Genomic DNA, 20,477 nt, shown 5'->3' with positions numbered 1-20,477 from the left:
ATGAATCCTTCTGTTCTGTCCACAAATACACAAAGTATCAATTCATGGATATACATATTTCATTCAAGTCTAATTTTATTGTGTGTATGTGTATTTAAAGGATAAGTTTCTCAAAAATGAACATTTTGTCATCATTTCCTCACACTCATGTTGTTCCGAATTAATTTTACTTGGAATCAGTCTTTTCTTTTTTTATATTTATTTTATTTATTTTTTTACCATGGAACACAAAAGACATTCTTACATAGACAATGCAGTAAACTTACAAATATAGTATATATATATATATATATATTATAAAAATATATAACAATATACACTAATTGGGGTCCATATTTATATTTTAAGAAATTAACTCTTTTCCTGCCAATTACGAGTTATCTCTTAATTTAGAAGAAAACGCTTCCCCGCCATTGACAAGTTTTTGGAGTAAAATGTTGATCCAGGAAGTGGTATATGTCTGTGCAAGCTTTGGAGGTATTGATGGAAGTGATTTACTGGATTTTTGTTTTGATAGTCGTACTGAATATTATCCAGATTTAGTTTTTTTTTAGTAGTAGAGGCTCTTGTCTTTATTTTGGTGTATTGCATATTCAAATATTCATACAGCAAAATATACTGGAGTCCATCAAACTTGAAAATCATCAAAATCGCTGGCGGTGAAAGAGTTAATACTTTTACTCATCAAAAAATTATTCAATTGATCAGAAGTGACAGTAAACCATAATAATATCAGAAAAGATTTCTGTTCCAAATAAATGCTGTTCTTTTGAACTTTCTATTTACAAGAATATCTTGCTTAAAATATATCACGGTGTCCACAAAAATATTAAGCAGCACAGTTTTCAAAATTGATAATAAGAAGAAATGTTTCTCAAGCACCAAATCAGCATATTAGAATGATTTCTGAAGAATCATGTGACACTGAAGATTGCAGTAAATAGAACTTTGCCATCACATGAATACATAACATTATAAAATATATTCAGATAATTTATTTTATAATTTATAAATTATTTATTTTAAATTTGAATAATATTTTACATATATTAAGATAATCCGATTAAAACTGTAGGAGGAGTTCGTCAAAGTACGAGGCATGGAAATGGCAAAAACTGCACAAAAATCATACAGGAAATTCAAAATAATTTACTTCCTGTTGGGTTTTGGATTTTGTACCAAGATACTTTTTTGTAGGTAATGGTGTGTTACATGTGTGTACCGATTTTCATGAATGTACGTGAAACACAGCTCAAGGCGCACTCCGTTGAAATTTAACAGGTGGCGCTATCGAGCCATTTTGCCACACCCACTTCTGAAACCTATATCAGATGTACATTTTCGCCAGTCCTGATGCGTGTGCAAAGTTTATGCGATTCATTTCGGAGAAGAAGAAGAATAATAAACAGAGCAATTCCAGTAGGGTCCTCACACTGCAGTGCTCGGGCCCTAATAATAATAATAATTTTTGGTTGAACTATACTTTTAAATATGTCTATGTGTCATTCACTTCTTCCCTCAGATCCATTACTGGGAAAAGAACAGGCAGAATGAGTCTGAGAAGGAGCTAGTTTTGTTTGTTCCAGATACATCCGTGCACCTGAAGAACCTGACATCCTACACCAACTACCTTGTGCAACTGTCTGCATTTAACACGGCGGGGGACGGGCCGCTCAGTGCAGCCCGTGAAGGACGCACCCTGCAGGCTGGTGGGTCCCACTGAGATCCTGTTACACTCATCCAGACGCATGAGCGCCAGCCAACCATCCGAGACGTGCTAAACATTACCAGACCATGTCATTCTCCTACTATTACTTGTTTCCATTAAGGATCTAAATACGGAGGTTGTTGCTATAACCCCAGTTAAGAGTCTTTATGCAAGATTTGGCGAATAGAAACAAGTCCAAGTCTGACTAAGCCTTCGATTAAAAAATGCTGTAATGCAGATGAAACATACATACTGTAGGCATACTTTGACCATTTGAATTAAAAGAATAGTTAGTTCTTCCAAAGATTCTGTCATCATTTCCTCACCCTCAAGTTGCTCCAAATTTAAGTTCTTTCTTTTTCTGAACACTTAAGAGGAAAATTTGAACAATGTTAACCAAACAGTTGCTGGTAACCATTGACTTTCATAGGTTTTTTTTTTCATACTATGGAAGTCAGTGGCTACCAGCAACTGTTTACTCACATTCTACAAAATATCTTATATCTTTCTTCCGCTATGAGGCAAGCCACCGCCTGTCCCGGACCCTGCCTCCCGGCGCCCCCCAGATGCCCTTAAATGGGTGTCCGGTCACCTCACTACTGTATTTCATTGTCTTGTACCCAGATGTGCAATGACAATAACGTTGAATCTAATCTAATCTTCTTTCGTTTTTAATAGAAGAAAGAACTCAAGTTTAGACCAACTTGAGGGTGAGGAAGTGACAGAATTAAAAATTTTGGGTTAACTATCCATTTAATGGTATATGTTCAAAGTTTTGTTGATAGCGTACAATTTTTTGTACTGTAATGCACTGACAATGGAAAGTCTAAGATGTATGACAGCTGAAGTTTTTTAAAGCACAGATATCATTCCTTCATCAACTCTGATTCTAATTTCTCTCTGTCTTTCTCTCTGAAGCTCCTGGAGCACCCAGTCACGTGGTGTTTTCGGCGGTGACAGGAAGCTCCCTGAATGTGTCATGGGGAGCTCCTCTGCAGCCCAATGGAGTAGTGGAAGGCTACAGAGTGGTCTATGAGCCCACCGCACCAGTTCATGGTGAGCAGAATTTAAGGAAGAGTAAGAGAAAACATGCAGTAAAATCATCATTTAAAATAAAATGAACAAAAACAAAAATAGTCGAATGAAATGTTTTTAGTTTTGAGTACAGGTATATGTTATTCAATATTCAAGTCCCTTCTTTTGACAGGTGTCAGTAAGACAGTTACAGTGGAGATCAAGGGGAACTGGCAGCGCTGGCTGAAGGTTCGTGACCTGATGAGGGGTGTGATCTATCGCTTCAAGGTCCAATCCAGAACTATTAGTTATGGACCCGAACTGGAAGCCAATATCACCGCAGGACCAGTGGAAGGTATGCGTAAATATGAATAATAATGCGTAATAATACTTCCATAATAAATCCCACAATAATTGGGGAAGATCGAAACATCCCCTGCAGTTACAGACACCAGCGCTGGAGGCTTTCTTTGGATTAAATTAATTGTTGAATATGAACTGTCTGCATTTAGCTAATGCTTTTCTAAAAAAAACATTTTTCTAAAACCTGGGACCTACCAGAAAGATGGCATTTCATTATTTTAATTTTAAAATTAGTTGAAGATGGAAATTAAAATTGGGCTGTGTGAACTTCATGGTTTGATTAGTGCACTGTAATAGGAATGTGATTTCGTGTAGCCTTTGAGCAATTGTTCATTCTCAAGAAACAGCGCCTTCATTGCGGTGGGATGCTGGGCCACACACAGACCGCCTTCAGTTTAAAATGTTCTTCAGATGAGATTCAGTTGATTCATGTAGGAACGGTGGACTCTGATTGGTCAGTATGGATTATGTAGGAGTGTATGTTTCTGGTAACCTTAAAGACTATAAGTGCTTGAAATATATATATATATATATATATATATATATATATATATATATATATATATATATATATATATATATATATATATATATATATATATATATATATATATATATAATTTTATTTTATTTATTTATTTATTTTTTTTCTAGTGATTTTTTGTATTTTGGTTGATGATTAGTCACTGGCACAGGAAAAATAAATCAAGAAAGAAAACATTCTGTATCTGTGTTACAGAGAACATTTAAATCTAAACATGGCATTTATGATCAGCTAGTTAATTTAAAAGGTGAAAGGATTTGTGGGAAATGAAGTGTGTTAACAGTATACTGAATGTGAGTGTTGTCAGGTCACAGTAGCCAATAAAGAACATGTTTTGAAGAAAATATATCCCTACAGCTTCAGTGAGACCTTTATGCAGTCTAAACCACTTTAGAATAGTCTTAAGATCCTTAGTTGCAAGCAGTAGAAAGTAGTTATTCGGTTATAAAAAATTCATAATTTTCCTTCCATCAGACTCAAGTTGGAAGCCTGTACTGCAGTCTGAACTGTTATGATTGATAAAAATGGCCAGAACCTTTTTAGGAGCTGCGGTTTGTGCTGTTATTGATTATTCAGAAAGGAATAATATGCCTTATATTTCATAGGCTCCCCCGGTTCGCCCTTGCAGACCTCAGTCACAAAGTCTGCATCGGCTTTGACGCTTCATTGGTCAAAGGGCGCAGAAGGGGCGGCACCTGTCACAGGATATGTCATCGAGGCTCGTCCATCAGGTAAGCAGCACTTCCTAATCCGTCTGCTGACTTCACATCTGCCCTTGACTTCCTCATTATAAGTTCTTCCTCTCGTGCATTACATGGTTAGTAATGCCAGGCCTATTCCTCTTTTCACTTCCACCTCTTCCATCTTTCTTCTCCTCTGTGGCAACCAATTACTCCCCCTCCTGCTTTCGAATTCCTACATTTCCAGATGAAGGATTATGGGATACGTTTGTCAAGCATCTCCCACCTGGCAGCTTCTCGTACACCATCAGTCTGGACCGCCTACGCTCAGGTGTGGCCTATGAATTCCGTGTCATCGCAGTCAATCGTTTCGGTTATGGCGATCCCAGTCTGCCTTCAACTGCAATGTCTGGTAATCTTCCTCATTATATCACACCACTGCATTGTATTCAACAGTGATGCGAATGACAACCCACTCGGCACACTCTACATCTGTCCCACAGCTTGGTTTTTGTTTAGGCTACATCACATTAGATACAGTATTTACCCTGACTAATGTCAATTGCATACTATATCACAGTTCATTTTTCATAATTTTGCTGTTTAGAGAATGGACATTAGTATTCCACTTCATTTTCAAGCATCTGGGAGGCATTCTACTTCAGCGAGGATGCTTGAATTGTGGAGAACTATAGACTCACTTTGTGGCCTCTACTGCCATCTAGTGTCACACAGCTGAACATTCACTCATCCATAAGCAGGGCCGTAGCTGGGGTTTGCGGGGCCCCGGTGAAGGTTGTATCAGTGGGCCCTGTTTGAAATTGTTTAATTTTTGTGTTCGTTCTTATTATTTATTAGTTCTATTTACACAGAGTTACATTTTCTTCAAGTCTGAAGGTGTCCTGGTACAGAAACCGAATAATCAAATGTAAAATAAAATATACAATCAAACCAAAATGTATTCAGACACCATCAAAATTTCTCACATTATCACAGTTTATTTGCTATAGTTTGGAAAATGGTAATAAAATATGACAAGACCTCAACCAACCAAAACATCAGACAACTGTTAGTATGACAATATTTACACAACTATCAATACTTTGTTGACCAGTTACCATGCAATGCTTAATTTTGTTCAGACTGTGGTGTGAAAAGGCTGCATTAGCAATTCAGGAAGCAATACATGGTGCTTTGTATGGTAATTAATAATTGTATTATTATTATTATTATTATTATTATTAATAAATTTCACTAGTAGTCCACTGTATGAAGAATTTTGGGGTATAATATGTCACAGTTCACTTTATTTTGCTATTCTCACTTACATAAATGTATTATAGTGTTCTGCACCTACTAGTAAAAAAATATTTAAAAAATTATATCTGGTGTCTGAATAATTGTTGGTTTGACTGTGCATTAATTCTTGTTAAAAATACAAAGTACAAGATCAGTGAGTGATTTTCTTTCTTTTATTTTCTTGGATGAACATTACAGCAGATAGCTAAATTAGGCGCGGTCACTTTAAGAGACAATGAATGCATCCAATACAATACACATCCCATTTTTTTCTAAACTGTTTACTTTCACTTAAGACATAACCAACAGTTTTTTCGAACATACTTTCCAAGACGGGTATTTTGACATATTTTGTATCTATTTGTCGGTGCAAGAACAAAACGAGGCAAATTCGGTGTTCAAGCGCTGAGACGCCTCTCTCTGCGTGAACCCTGAACACCTGAACACCGCGGTGCTGAATTGGGCTCTTTCACATCCTTTTCTGTCTGTTTAAACTGCGATTCGTATTTGTTCATTCATGTGCAGGAGGAACTTCGAGGAGAACTTCGCAATGAGAGCTCAGTTCAGTGTTGCTGTCCGCTAAACACGGATCTCTCTCCGCGTGCGCACCGAGCACAGCGCGCGAGTAACAGTTTCTCAGTTGAACTTTTCCACGTCTTGTGTTTTAATGCTTTAAACTATTTTTAATGTTTAAACTGACAAGTGGCAAGGCTTAAAAACTGAAAATTATAATCTTTCGTGAACACAAGCAGCAGTGGCCTGTCAACTGTCCTAAGCGTCTTTTTAGGCTGGCCACAGCCAGACGGAATCGCCGGGGCCCCCCCTCAGCCTTGGGCCCCTATAATCGTCACCACCTTTCACCCCAATAGTGACGGCCCTGTCCATAAGTAAAAAAAAAAAAAAAAACAAGTGAAGACTCGTTTGGAATTAGTACTATTTTTATATATTTGGAACACATCTTTTATAATATTATAAATGTCTTCACTATCAGTTTTTTTATCAACTGAATGCATCTTTGCTGACTTAAAATAAAAATGTCTTTAAAATATATATAATTATCTCAAACTTTGAACTGTATAATATAATATAATATAATATAATATAATATAATATAATATAATATAATATAATATAATATAATATAATATAATATAATATAATATAATATAATAATACATTTTGCCATGATGTTTAAAATGTTAACTGTAAAAGAGCAATATGTTGAATTGTAATGCAGAATTGTTGTCTGTTGTAGCTCTGTCTGAAACACCTTTCTATGAGGAGTGGTGGTTCCTGATCGTCATGGCTTTGATCAGTCTCATTTTCATTCTGATGGTTGTGTTTGGTTTGCTCCTGTTGGGACAGAACAAGAAGTACAGGAGCTGTGGAACAGGTGAGACTAAACCTAATAATGTAAATTGATAATATACTTGTATTGTATTAAAACTGCTTTGAGCACTGAACATTCTGTTTTCATTTACTCACTCTCTTGTTGTTCTAAACCTGTATGAATTCGGGCTAATTGTTAAAATTGCAATAAGTAAAATAATAGATATTAAAACTATAACTATCTATGGGATACTAAAACATGTTTTAGTCATTTAGACACAAGAGGGTTTTAGACACTACTATGATGGTATTAATGTGGTGTTTGAGGTACTAAATGTGGAATATATCAAAGTAGTTTCTGGAATCTTGCTTTTAAGATTTTAAGTATTTGTAGTTGTTCCATCTGAGTCACCTGTGTAGTTTTTTGGGAAAAAAATTTAATACTATGAAATGCTAAAAATGTCAAATGTAATAGCTCATAGTTAATGTAGTTCTCAGTGTTTGTTGTCATTACTTGGATGTATTTCCTCCCACAGGAAAACACATTACTACAGTAGAGGAGTCTGTAACTCTTGACAATGGCGGCTTCACGGCTCTAGAGCTGAACAGCAGACATCTGAACGTGAAGAGCTCTTTCCTAAAGAAGAATGGAACAAGGTGGGGTTTCATCTGAACTGCTATTAAAGTGCCCCTATTATGGGTCATGAAAGGTTCATATTTTGGTTTTGGGGAGTTCCCAACAACAGGCTGACATTTATGCAAAGTCAAAAAACACTTTCATTGTCTTATAATATTAATCCTTTTTTTGTACTGTACTTGCTCAGCTCCCAATCAGTTTGCTCAATTATGAATTTTTCCTAACCCCTCCTTTGTGCGATGCTAATCTGCAGTGATTGGTCTAAAGTAGCGTTTGTGAGCCAGTGCTGCTTTGTGTAGTGTTATTGGAAAACAGGTATTTTTACCACTCTAAAAGCGGCACCTAGTGGCAAAGAATGAATGTATCAATGTGGGAATGTTGATCTGAATGTGTATCATTCAGATCAACAAGTGGGCGGGCAATATGCTAATGTTTCATGTTGATGTCAACATTAAACAGTTAAGGATTCGATTTAAAACTTTGCAGGATGCTTTCATTCATTTAGAGCTGTGTTACACACTGCATGAAAGGTAATTTTCAAAAATCCATAATAGGGGCACTTAAATATATCAGAGAAGTCCATTTTTCTATTAAATTTAATGATATTTGTCGATTTTAAGTTATTTTTCAGATTCAGTGAAACATCAAAATTTCTACTATTAAAGTGCCCCATGATTGCCAAATTACCTTTTATGCAGTGTGTATCACAACTAAGTGAATGAAGCATCCTGCAAAGTTTTAAATCTGAAAGTGCACTTTGTATAAAGTTTTTGTCTTTCAAAAGAAAGAGTCAACTCTGAATCATTGAAACGAGTCGTTTTCTTAAATGAATCCCAAGCCGTTTTATGTGTCAACATGAAACATTAGCATATTGCCCACCCATTTGTTGGTCTTTTCTGTTGGTTGGGATAAAAATGCTAATTCATTCTTTGCCACTAGATGACGCTTTTAGAGCAGTAAAAATAGCGGTTTCCTTGGTAAGGCTCTACACAAAGCAGCACTGCGCTCACAAACGCTGCTTCGTCAGGCATCAGGCGTGATGAAATGAAAATAAGACCAATCAGACACATCGCAGATTAGCATCACGCAAAGGAGGGATTTGGAAAAATGAATAATTGAGCGAAATTGTTCGGCAGTCATTGAGCAAGTAAGGTAATGCATATTATAAGACAATGAAAGTGTTTTTGACCTTGCATGCATGTCAACCTGTTGTTGGGGACTCCCAAACTTAAAATATGAATCTTTCATAACCCATAATAGGGGCACTTTAAAATGTATCACCACGTACAATTCTTCTTGAAATAACCCTTCTGTGGATATGTGCGAGCAGCTTGTAAAAATGTTCTGTTATCTCCAGATCTCCTCCACGTCCCAGTCCAGGTGGTCTGCACTACTCTGACGAAGACATCTGCAACAGCTACAACGGGGCTGTTTTAACAGAGAGCACCACGCTTACTGAGAAACCCACTGAGCTGTCAGAGTCAGAGGTGAACATACTACACCAAGAACGCATGACTACACACAGATAAACAACTTCCATGGGGGTACAACAGAGTTTTAGAGAAATCTTATGTCTAAAGCATCATTACATCTTTTGAACTTCAGTCAGTAAACTCCTAATGTGCTGCTTATTATTAGTTAGCAAGGTAGTTGTTAAATAGTTCAGGTATGGGGTAGGATTAAGGAATCTAAAATATGGTCATGCAGAGTAAGGCATTAATATGTGCTTTAGAAGTACTAATAAACTGCCAATATGCTAGAAATATGCATTCTAATAAGCAACTAGTTAATAGTGAGAATTGGACCTTAAAATAAAGTGTTACCCAGAACTTTATTATGTTAAACCTATTAAAATAAAAAAATAGGTAGCAGTTTTTGTTTATTTTTTATTTAAAATAAATAATTATATAAAATCTAGTACAATGCCGTTATATCAAACATACATTACATAAAAAAGCATTGATTGCTTCCAGTATCCTCACTTGTGAGTTGCATTTGTAAATGATTAAATGTAAATGTAATATAATATTCTGAGGCTGTTTTATGCTGCACTACTAGTCAAAGATTTGGGCACACTTCACTAAAATATTTTTAATTGTTCCAATTTGAAAACCCTTGATATAAAGGCGTACCTAATGCTTGAATTAGTTCTGCTTACAAATTAATTTCTTTACAAAAAGTCAAATAATGGAGTACTAATAACAAATGAAAGTAGTAAATCATTTATTATTTAAAAATAAATAATGAATAAAATAAATGAATTGAAACTGGCACATTAAACTGGATAAATGATTGTAGAATATATTAATAATGGTAATAAATATAATGCAAATAGGGTATTCTACAGAGCCCTGCACCTGATATGTAGAGAAGAAATTGTTTTATCGTGGCCACGATTTAAGAATTTGTTATTTGTTCATTGAATGTGACTACAATTTATTTAAATTAAAAAAAGGAAAAATGTAGTAAAATGCAGCCACAGTTGATCTAAAATGAGGCAATGAGTTAATAAATCATGGCCCCAATTTAACTAAAGTGAGGGTACAAATTAATAAAACGTGGCCACTTTTCACCACTGCATGAGGCTCAGTTGAATCTCTGCTGTGGCATCTTAAAACAACATTGCATAATGCTTCATCCATGTCAGCAGGTGTCACTAGAACCTAGGACCACTATTGTATTGGTCAGCCAACAAAAACTTACTTTATACACATTTAAGCACTCACATCCACACTGTAACTTTACCGTCTGCTCTTTTTCTCTCTGGTATCGACCCGTCCCGTCACCCCTCGTGTAAAGGTCAGCGACAGCGACTACGAAGACGAGCAGCCCAAGCACTCATTCGTAAATCACTACATGAGCGACCCCACCTATTACAACTCGTGGAAGCGGCAGCCCAAAGGCGTGAAGACCGGAGGAGAGTACGAGGAATGTGCCATGACGGATACAGAGGGGGGCTATTATCAGACTGTGGTGACCCAACACAGCGTAGGGGGTGTCTACACCCCCACGGGGCAGCCCGCACCAGGAACACGCACTCCAGTTACCGGCTTTTCCTCATTTGTCTAATGAACCAATGACTTGAAACTAACGAGGTGGCTGGATACTAGAAGTTGAGCCCTAAAACGGGACGAATCAAACTGTTGTGCTGGTTATTACGACAAAGAATGCCGTACAAGTTTCTCATTTCCCCCGAAATGTGTATTTTAGGCCTCCTCTCTTCAAGGAAAGGTGGAGAGCATGGAAGTATCTTATTGTTAACGTGTTAATGATTTTTGGGTGGATTTTGGCAGATTAACCGTGACCCAGAAGAAGCAGAGACTTTGCACTGTGAGACTCTTTAGTAAGAGCTGGTATTAATTTTAAAGACTCAAAGACCCTCAAAGACGGATGAAGGAAATTCCTTTGTTATGAATTCCCGTTCCATAGCAACCTTCCGGGATTAATCGTGATGTGTGGGCAAACACACGCTTGAGTGATTCATTGAATCTGGCTCTGATCTCCAAAAGTCTAATTGAAGTTGAAACATCAGCTGAAACTTGTACAATGTGTGGTAGACTGGAACAACAATGTGTTTTGTGTGTGGTTTATTTTCATGTTGGAGGGGGCGGCTTCATTCTGGACATAAAGAAACACTGAAAATACTGCCTTTGCACACGTATTGCTCTCTTAAACCAAAAGAGTGATGCTTGAAGCGGGAAAAGAAAATGTGTGACCGTTTTCTTAGGTTAGCAATACTGTATGTAAAATATGCTGTATGTGTGTATATTTTTAGGATCAATTTTGTACAAAAAGGAAACGTTTTTACTGTAGAGTAGATTTGTGCCAAGTCGATGTAGTTCTAGTGATGTCCACAGCGGATCATTTCAGCAAGTCACAATCCAGTTTGTTTGACTGGCTTGCAGTGTATGTACAATCCAGTCACCCAGAGAGATGATAAGAAATGTATGCAACATTGTCTCTCTATCCCGAATATACACAGATTTCTAATCTCCTTCAATGTTAAACAAATATTTATTTTGGTTTGAAAGAACATCAGTGCTTAATAAAATACAGGACATGAGATCTGGGCTGGTAACTGTAAGGTTATAATGCTATGGTGATCAGAAATTATAATTACATTACGATTTACATTCAGGGCTTTTTAGATGGAATGAAAAGGTCTCAACTAAACTGCATCAACAGTCATAATGAGAACATATGATTGATAAAAAAATGCTACAAAAAGCAATATTGCAGTTGACATGTTCTTAACTTGGTAAATTATAAAGGCTCATAATTATGACATACAAAGTCTAAATTATGAGTATAATAAATCATAAATAAGAGATAAAATTTTGACAAGGCCAAGATAATGAGAGAATAGTTGTATATTATATAAAATGACAAAATTATGAAATAAGTCAAAATAGTTGAAATTATGACACAAAAAGTCATAATTATAAATAAAAAAGGATTAGGATTTTGATTTTCATCATAGTTATGGCTTCAAATTGTGACTTTTTATATAATAATCATGACCTAGTAACTATATATATATATAAAATGACGTTTTATGTGACATTTATGATTTAGGAAAGGAGCATAAAGACATTAGGTTGCTCATTAGTACTTTAAACTACAAGGTGGCATTCATGCTCACTTAACTCGTAAATATGATCAATCTTATCAATCAATCTTGAACTCAACATAGGGCTTGAAATTTACTCCACGCAATACATGCCCGACATTTACAAAACACTTAAGGGAGTAACGGCGCCCCCTTCAGCACTGAGATTGTAACTGTATGAGCATCTGCGTGCTTCTGTAGAGTATGTTTTGGTGCCTTCAGAGTTTCATTTTTTCTATGCATTAATTGTCATTTAAAAAGGAAAAAGACAAGGACAGAATTCTTGCTGTGTTGAAAATCCAAATGGAAAACACGCTACATTACTTCCAAAGACAGACAGTGCTATGCAATGTGTTAACAATCGGAATGAGCCAGAGAGAAGAAAATGCAGTTCAAAGCAAGTTGTAAACACTTTGAATTGCTTTAAGAAGTTGTTACTGAAATGACGCCTGCAACTTTATTACTCACAATGATTTATATATGAGCATTATAATGCATTAAACTGGATTCAAAAATTCTAAATTTAAATATTGTCCAAAATCTGCAGCGTGTACATTGTGGTGTACAGTATTAACACAGCATGGCCCTAAACCTACCCTAGTCTCAAAACGAAAAAAAAAAGTTGCCCTTTAAGAATATTTATTATTATTGTTGTTATTATAAAATGTCCTCATTATGTGTTTCTTTTGCACAGGAGAGTATCACTCACATCCAAGTAAAAATCATATTTATTATTAACAAATGACATATAATATTGTTCATATTTTGCTGCCATTATTCCCAACGCAAGTTACCTGTCAGTTTTTTATATATATATATATATATATATATATAGACTAACATATTGCTGACTAAATACCAAAAAATAGTCACAGTGTACTGTGTGTAAATGATGCAGATTGCAGAAAAATCATCTGTATTCAAACGTCACATTCACTGATTAAATGCCGAGGTGTAGTGGCCCTAAACATATTTAGACATTTAAGCTACACTTAAAAATGTATGAACGTTTTTGCGTTAGATACAAGATCATCAAAACATTGACATCTGCAAACAAACACACTTTTCTCAGAATTTATGTCTTTCTTTAAAACAAGTGATGTTTTAGTTTGAATTTTGTTTAGATAATACATTGACAATAATAAAAAAAAATGAAGTGTGGCGTAAATGTCCATTTTTTTCTTCTTTTGTTTATTGTAGGAACACTGTATCACTGTAATTTGCTGATATTGAGGCTACATCATTGTAAAGCACTTGTTTTGATTACTATGATTAAATGGATGAGGTACATATTTCACAGAAATTCACATTATTTCACATTACTCATGCTCATGTTGTTCAGGAGTTTCTGTTTTTCAGATCGGATCTGTAGAACAGACTGTCTGAACAGGATTTTGGACGTGATCAAATGAGGTATGTGTTGGAGATGGGTGTCATTTTTTGACGTTTGCGTTGGTTAATGCAGGATTCAACACATTCAACATTGTTTCAAGTGAAGTGACTTTTTTCTATAACAAGTGGATGCAAGCTGGCAGTATGAAGAGAACTGTCACACTGGAAATCTATCCTCTGTTATGAACAGCAGAGTCTAGCAGTGTAAAGACAGTTCAAGCAATAGATGGTATATACTGTACTGTTTATTTGGTGTTGCTATATACATACAGTATACATATGTATGTACTGTATATACTTAGTGAATAAAATATTATGCGCACAAAGGAAAGGATTCCTCAAAAATGAAAATTAATTCAACCTCAGGCTATCCAAGATGTAGAGTTTGTTTCTTCATCAGAACAGATTTGGAGAAATTCTCTGGTTCCTCTGCAGTGAATGGGTGCCATCAGAATGAGAGTCCAAACAGCTGATAAAAACAACACAGTAAGTCACAAGTAATCCACACCACTCCAGCCCATCAATGTATTGTGAAGTTAACAAATCCACCAAGGTGTTTTTATTTAAAACCATTGCTTCTGGCCAAAATACAAGTCCATAATCCATAATAGCACTTCTAGGGTAATAATGCTTCCTCCTCCTGCTATCACATCAAAATCCATATATAAACATATTTTTGAACTGTTTTTGCATGTAAAAAGTGTTTGATCTGTTCAGATGTCCCTTCTGATTTGGACAAGATGACTTTTTCACTGGAGATAGCTATTTTATGGAAACAGGACTCGTATTTTAGCCAAAAGCAATGTCTTGATGGATTTGCATCTTTTAAACATGCAGCATTTTCCGTCACAAGATGTTAACTGATGGACTGGAGTTGTGCGGATTGCTTGTGAATTATTGTGATGATTTTGTAATGATTCAGCTGTTTGAACGCTCATTCTGATGGCATCCATTCACTGCAGAGGATCTACTGGTGAGCAAGTGATGAAATGCGACATTTCTCAATATTTGTTCTGTTGAAGAACTCATCTAACTTGGATGGCCTGAGAGTGAACACATTTTCAGCAAATGTTCATTTTAGGGTGAACTATTCCTTTACCTGGTTCATGACCATTTCATTTGAATGGCAATGAATTCAATTCAGTCTTGATGTGCTCTGTGAAAAATGCATCATAAGGAAAAAGTGATTGAATTTAGAAAGATACCTTTTTTTGTCCATAAAATGGCTTTTCTTCCCTCAAAACATCACATCAGTGTTTGTGGTTTAAGTCTCCATGTCAAATGGGACAATGCTTATTAAGCATACTCAGTTGAACTTTAGAAATATTAAACTATTACTTTTAATTGGCATCATTTGGTCTCAGATACTATGATGGAAGTAGATGACATGGCACTATGTAAAATAGAGGATTGTCTCTTGTTAAAGCCAGTTTAATATTTAATAAAGTTTAAGGTCATGTTTGCACAAAGAATTCAAATGAAAACAATATATAGTAAGCATCATTTGACAAGTGCCTTGCCGTTCTAGAGGTATATGAAAATGGTTTATATTAATATCTTAACTTGTAAGCAGACAAAACAGGAATCATTCTGATCATTAAGCATTCATAAAAATGGTATGAGCTGTATGTTCCTGTAAATGCAACGGTGTGTTACACTTTTGCCCAAATGCTTCTCATTCTCAGACTGACAGGTCTCCGAACAACTCCATACGGCACTGCAGTATTTATGCCCAGTAAAAGAGTTTCTTTCATTTATTCCATCAAGAGTCTCTCTGCCTCCCCCAGCTCTCTCTCCATTTCCTCCACGTCCAAAGTGAACAATGCCCTCTCCTGCTGGAGCTTTTCATGCGCTTCTGTCAGGTCCCTCATGATGTTCTCCACTTCCTACAAGCATTCACAGAGGAGCAAACAGAGACTGACAAAATCCTCACTGAACCCGTTTTAGGTCATGCCATATTCCAGTAGTTTTGGAGAGGCACACTCAATAACATTTAGAAGGATTAGAACATTTCAAATGAATATTTTATCAGCTGTGGACCTGGCATTAGGATTAATTATACAGCCTCTAGCCCAGCAGAGCAGAATGTGTGTAATTTCATCCTCATATAAATCAGTCTTAGTGAAACATTTGTATTAATGTCTGGTCAGTGCCGCAGGACATTCAAATCAGGATAAATAACCCAGTATTTTTGAATATTAAAAAAAGACTCACCAGTAAATTTGCTGCATGCTCTTGTGCCGTCTCACCAAACAGTTTCAGCTCATTTAGGAGATTTTTAGAAACCGTCTACCATTGGAAGAAACAGAATGAATAATTAATTGAGAGTCAATTTCCCATAGCCTAGGTTTAACATTAGCCCTTCACTAAACAACATTGTCAGGATGGATTCTCTATGTAAAACATGCTATAGACAAGAATTAGGCTTTGTTTGGGTTTCACAATGCATTCTTATATCATCTTCTAATCAGTAACACAATAGTAATCAGACCATAAAAGCAGTTGGCAAGTTGGTGTGACAACACTACAGATGACTGTACAATATTGCTGATTATATATTCAATCCCTATTATATGTCCCTGTAGTGACCATGGGTCCATTTATTAGCATCTCATATTTCCATGAATCAAAGAATTTTAAGAAAAAATTATTACTATCGTTTCCGTTTTTTTTTTTATTAATTTTTTTTCATTGACTTGTTTAGACACTATTATACAGGCTTTACACATTCACAGTCTCCAAAATATATATATATAGGTATATATGTGTGTGTGGCATATAACATGTATTTTTATTTAAACAGTCATTTATAAAAAAAATTGTTACCATAACTTCTTTCCTTTGTTCTTCCTTCTGTTGAGATGTCTGGCCCAACCTTTCACCTGAAACTGAATTTGAGGTGGTTTAGACTACAACAATGTCTTCATGCGTCAATCCAACAGAGCTCAAATAAATCATAACCTGGGTCGAGGCTTTCTGCAACAAGGAGGACATGACAGTCTCGCAGCTGTTTTTGAATTTCTTGATTTTCTCCTTGGAGGTCTGTGTACCGCTGCTCCAGGTCAGTCACAGTTCCCTTAAGAAACATCAGAAACATATCTATTTGACTCTACTGACTACAACAACTGTTCTAAAATATCAGCGTGCACCATAAAACAATTACTGTATTTGAGTAAAACACTAGATCAACGATTAGTGCAATAACCTTCATCTCCTCAAGCTGTCTCAGCAGGTCTTCGTTTGTTGAAGTCAGGACTCTATTCTGCTCCCTTATGTCATTCTGTGGGCCATATCTTGTAGATGGCCTGAGAAAATCAAATTAGTATGCATTTACATTTTCAAACAGACTAGACTCCTACAGACTACACTCTTGCAGGACACGAGTCTGGTGACCCCTGGACTAAACAGCAATATTATATGAACATAACTACATTTTAATTTAATCATATTCAATAATTTCACACATAAGTGGGTACTTACACTTTCAGAGATCTGTACTGATTCTTCCTAAAACAAACAAACAAACATAAACATATTATATAACTTACATATAAAAAATTGGCATTTACGGTGAAGAGAATATTTGTAGAACTTTTAACAAATATACCCACTTATTTTCTGTGTCGTTCTTGACTTGTGCTGCTCTGGATGTCATACTGGGCTGTGCAGGAATCGCTGTGTCTTTGATTTGAACTCTCTTCATGTCTGAATGCAGCTGTCTGGACAAACAATCACATTTACTATGATGATATTTAAGCAAAATACTGATGCCGCAGATGGGAGACGATTAGATACTAAAACATTGTCTATCTGAATTTCATTACCACAATGAACGTAAATAATGTAAATAAATTATGTTCCGTTGATCACAGAATTGTATATACAATACAATAGTACAAGATCGCATCATGTTGATGCCATACTTCGCTTATGTGTCTCGTCAAGTCAACTGCCCATTTTTCTATCCATAAATGCCATGCGATTTTTTTTTACTAAAATACCTCACATTGTAAATCAGCGGTAACAGAAATTATCATTATTATTATAAAATAAGGTTTGATTGTATAATAAACTTACCACACCAAGCTAACGCGGATCAGTAGAGAAATGTTTTAAAAGTCCCGATTTACTTCAGCGCGACGAATTTTCAAAATAAATAACGTCACTTCCGCCTCCTTTGCAAATCCAGATCAGTGTTTTACACTGAAATTTGTATGTAACGTTAAACCCAAATGTCTGTATACAAAATAAATATTGTTGTAAGATTCATAAATCGATAATATATCCAACCAAAGCTCGATAAAACGGTCGTTTGATATATTTTATGATATATTAGTTCTCCGCTCCAATAGAAGGCGCGAGAGAGACACGTCACGTGTAAAATCACAGAGCTTGCCGCGAGGAAGAGAGTCCGCGGTTGAGTTCAAATTTTACGAAGAAAAAAAAATACAAGCAGCGAATGGAGGGAAATTAATTTAATTGAATTAATTTTCAACTGAAAATATGGCTTTTATCAAAGTAAGACTTGTTTAAAATCATCGAAATGTCGAGAGCTGTTTGTTTTCTCTATAGTATAATGCTGTTGTTGTTGCTATGACGTTATGTCTAGCCTGACAGTCGTTGCACACACTAAAACAAAACACTCCTGTGGAAATACAGAAGTGTAGATAACGTTTAGAATGATTTTAGCAAACCACCTTACACGTTTTATTTATTCATTCTAAATATAATGTTCCTCACTTTTGTTTTGTTTTTAGATTTTGTGAGCTGTAACGTTATCACTCACATGAACTGAAGATGGAGCAGCTAAATTTAGGGTAAGTCGATCTCTCATAGTGTATCTTTTTTTCTGCAGGTAACGTTAGACCGAGTCTACAAGCAGCTTTGGATGAATAATGCAGTCTTGCTCTTATTGATTAACTTACGTATACATTATTGGGTCGGCCTGCGCATTTTCTAAATGTTCAGATGTTCTTTTATGTTTTTTACTGTACTGAACAGAACTCCGTTAATGTTTTGATAACGTTTTCCTTTTGCTTTTCTGTAATGCAAATGTATTGTATTAGCAATTATGACCTCGCCTCTTAACCCTTGCGCGGCCTTCGTTCAATTTTTTTTAAATCATAGCTTCATCGTAATAATATGAAACGTATTTATTTTATGCCACTTGGAATGAACACAGAAAAAAATACTTGTTTAGGCTTTAGTAGCCTGGAAATAAACTCAGCTCGACTGTCATCATCTTTTTTGTATATTACAAATCACTGACTGTTGCTAGTTGTGGAAGTAAACTCTTATGGGTCTTTCTTTTATGATTGAATTATTTTATAATGACTGGTTAAATGCATCTGTATAAATAAGAATACATAAGAATATATTTTGAAGTTGATAATTTAGTTACTGTCGTGTATTGACATAATGCAAAAAACACATATTTTTTTGGGCTTGTAAAATGTATTTCAATGTTCTTAATTTGCATTAGATAAAAACATTTGATAATAAATACATGTAATTAATGTCCATGTCTTGTAAGTACTGGTTTTCTTTCCAGGTAAAATCCACAATATATTATCAAAAAAACAAACAAAAAAAAACTTGTATACAACTTTGTTGTATAACTAATCTTTCTTTCTTCTTTTTTTCAGCAATGAGGCAGTGAAATCCTCAAAAAGGAGACTGTCTTCGGTATGTATTCATTATGTTGGTGAAGCTGAAGAGGTTGAAAACATTAACAAGATTTATCCTTTTCTATATATATATATATATGTGTGTGTGTGTGTGTGCTCTTGTTTTTGTGACATATCAGGACACAACTCTGTATAATGACATGGGTATGACACAGGTATTACAAGGAGAGGGTGACTTATGAGGACATAACCCATGTCCCCATTTTTCAAAACGCTTATAAATCATACAGAATGGGTTTTTTTAAGAAAGTAAAAATGCACAAAGTTTCCTGTGAGGGTTAGGTGTAGGGTTGGTGAAGGGCGATAGAATATACAGTTTCTACAGTATAAAAACCATTATGTCTATGGGATGTCCCCACTTTTCAGAAAATCAAACGTGTGTGTGAGTGTGTGATCCTTCAGTATCTTTGCATACTAGTTTAGGATGATTGTTTTTCTTTTTTAGTAGAGGAGGAATGTACACATAAATGATTGCTCGATAGGTGTCCCACTTTACCTATATTTACTCTGTTACAGCCTGTGAGAAATGTTGAGCCTTTCCTCTTAATTTTCTTATATTTCAAAATGTCTCAGGACATAATATAGTGCCCCTTGATTGTCCCCTGACAGATTTTAAAAGCTGCTCGAACATCTATGAAAATAAATGGAGATGAGCAAGAAGAACAAAAGGTGATTAAGTGTTTTAAATATTATTTGTTTTGTTTTGTTTCTTTTAAAAATATATATAATTTTGTTTATATTTATTCAGGAGGAAATTGTCAAGCCTGTTGAGAAGAGGAGAAATTCACGAAGAGTGAGTTTTGCCACTACAAATAATGTTCGAGTCTTTACAAAGTAAGTGCAGTGATGTCGACACACTGATTGGAAGATACAAACAAAAATTACATGTGTAGATAATTCAATTAAAATTTCACAGTGATGCAAAGAGTGAATCTCCTGTTCTGGCATCCATTCAAAACATACAAGTTGGTGAGCATCTTATTTCTTTTTAACATGTTACCTGAGTTAATTTGTGGTTCTTGGTTAAAGATTATGTGTACCAGTTCTCTCAAATGTAGAGCATTAAATAATTCTGGTGCACGTATAAAACATTTGCACATTATTAATTTAGTTTATTGTGCTTTGTTAAATTCAGGAGGAGATAGACCAAATGAAAAGTAAGTTATGGTGTCATATATATATATATATATATATATAAAACGGAGCCCCGCACAT

At 35.4% G+C, this 20,477-nt stretch overlaps 2 protein-coding genes and 1 long non-coding RNA gene across 5 annotated transcripts in view; 2 read left to right on the top strand and 1 right to left on the bottom strand.

Annotated features, from left to right (window-relative positions):
* The window catches only part of sdk1b (sidekick cell adhesion molecule 1b), a 213,949-nt gene extending 202,312 nt beyond the window's left edge, over positions 1-11,637 (top strand). For both annotated transcript variants that reach the window (XM_059553691.1, XM_059553690.1), the window contains 9 exons: positions 1,523-1,709; positions 2,627-2,764; positions 2,916-3,077; positions 4,235-4,360; positions 4,557-4,721; positions 6,864-7,001; positions 7,474-7,594; positions 8,932-9,061; positions 10,374-11,637. In XM_059553691.1, the coding sequence (XP_059409674.1) occupies positions 1,523-1,709; positions 2,627-2,764; positions 2,916-3,077; positions 4,235-4,360; positions 4,557-4,721; positions 6,864-7,001; positions 7,474-7,594; positions 8,932-9,061; positions 10,374-10,643 (1,437 nt within the window). In that variant the 3' untranslated portion in view covers positions 10,644-11,637. The remainder of the gene's footprint in view (positions 1-1,522; positions 1,710-2,626; positions 2,765-2,915; positions 3,078-4,234; positions 4,361-4,556; positions 4,722-6,863; positions 7,002-7,473; positions 7,595-8,931; positions 9,062-10,373) is intronic.
* A 3,348-nt stretch (positions 11,638-14,985) lies between these two features.
* Positions 14,986-17,806, bottom strand: LOC132143021 (small kinetochore-associated protein-like). Of its 2 annotated transcripts, none has more exons than XM_059553185.1 (8): positions 17,653-17,806; positions 17,187-17,294; positions 17,056-17,082; positions 16,781-16,880; positions 16,537-16,651; positions 16,402-16,463; positions 15,790-15,864; positions 14,986-15,461 (listed from the first exon to the last, which is right to left on the bottom strand). In XM_059553185.1, exons 2-8 carry the CDS (start codon positions 17,276-17,278, stop codon positions 15,330-15,332), a joined length of 603 nt encoding a protein of 200 aa, XP_059409168.1. In that variant the 5' UTR covers positions 17,279-17,294; positions 17,653-17,806; the 3' UTR covers positions 14,986-15,329. The 2 variants fall into 2 exon arrangements, with proteins under 2 accessions (XP_059409168.1, XP_059409169.1); XM_059553186.1 differs by having other exon boundaries at positions 17,187-17,290; positions 17,653-17,791.
* Positions 17,807-18,071: 265 nt separating this feature from the next.
* Positions 18,072-20,420, top strand: LOC132143020 (uncharacterized). The gene is made up of 6 exons (XR_009434155.1): positions 18,072-18,500; positions 19,221-19,260; positions 19,872-19,931; positions 20,011-20,096; positions 20,179-20,231; positions 20,398-20,420. It is a non-coding gene; the product is annotated as an uncharacterized LOC132143020 (long non-coding RNA).
* Positions 20,421-20,477: the final 57 nt, after the last annotated feature.

Source organism: Carassius carassius, chromosome 7, assembly GCF_963082965.1.
Source record: "Carassius carassius chromosome 7, fCarCar2.1, whole genome shotgun sequence".
Classification (NCBI taxonomy): domain Eukaryota; kingdom Metazoa; phylum Chordata; class Actinopteri; order Cypriniformes; family Cyprinidae; genus Carassius; species Carassius carassius.
The sequence above is the reverse complement of the archived record's forward strand: the minus strand, read 5'-3'. Positions and strand labels throughout refer to the sequence as shown.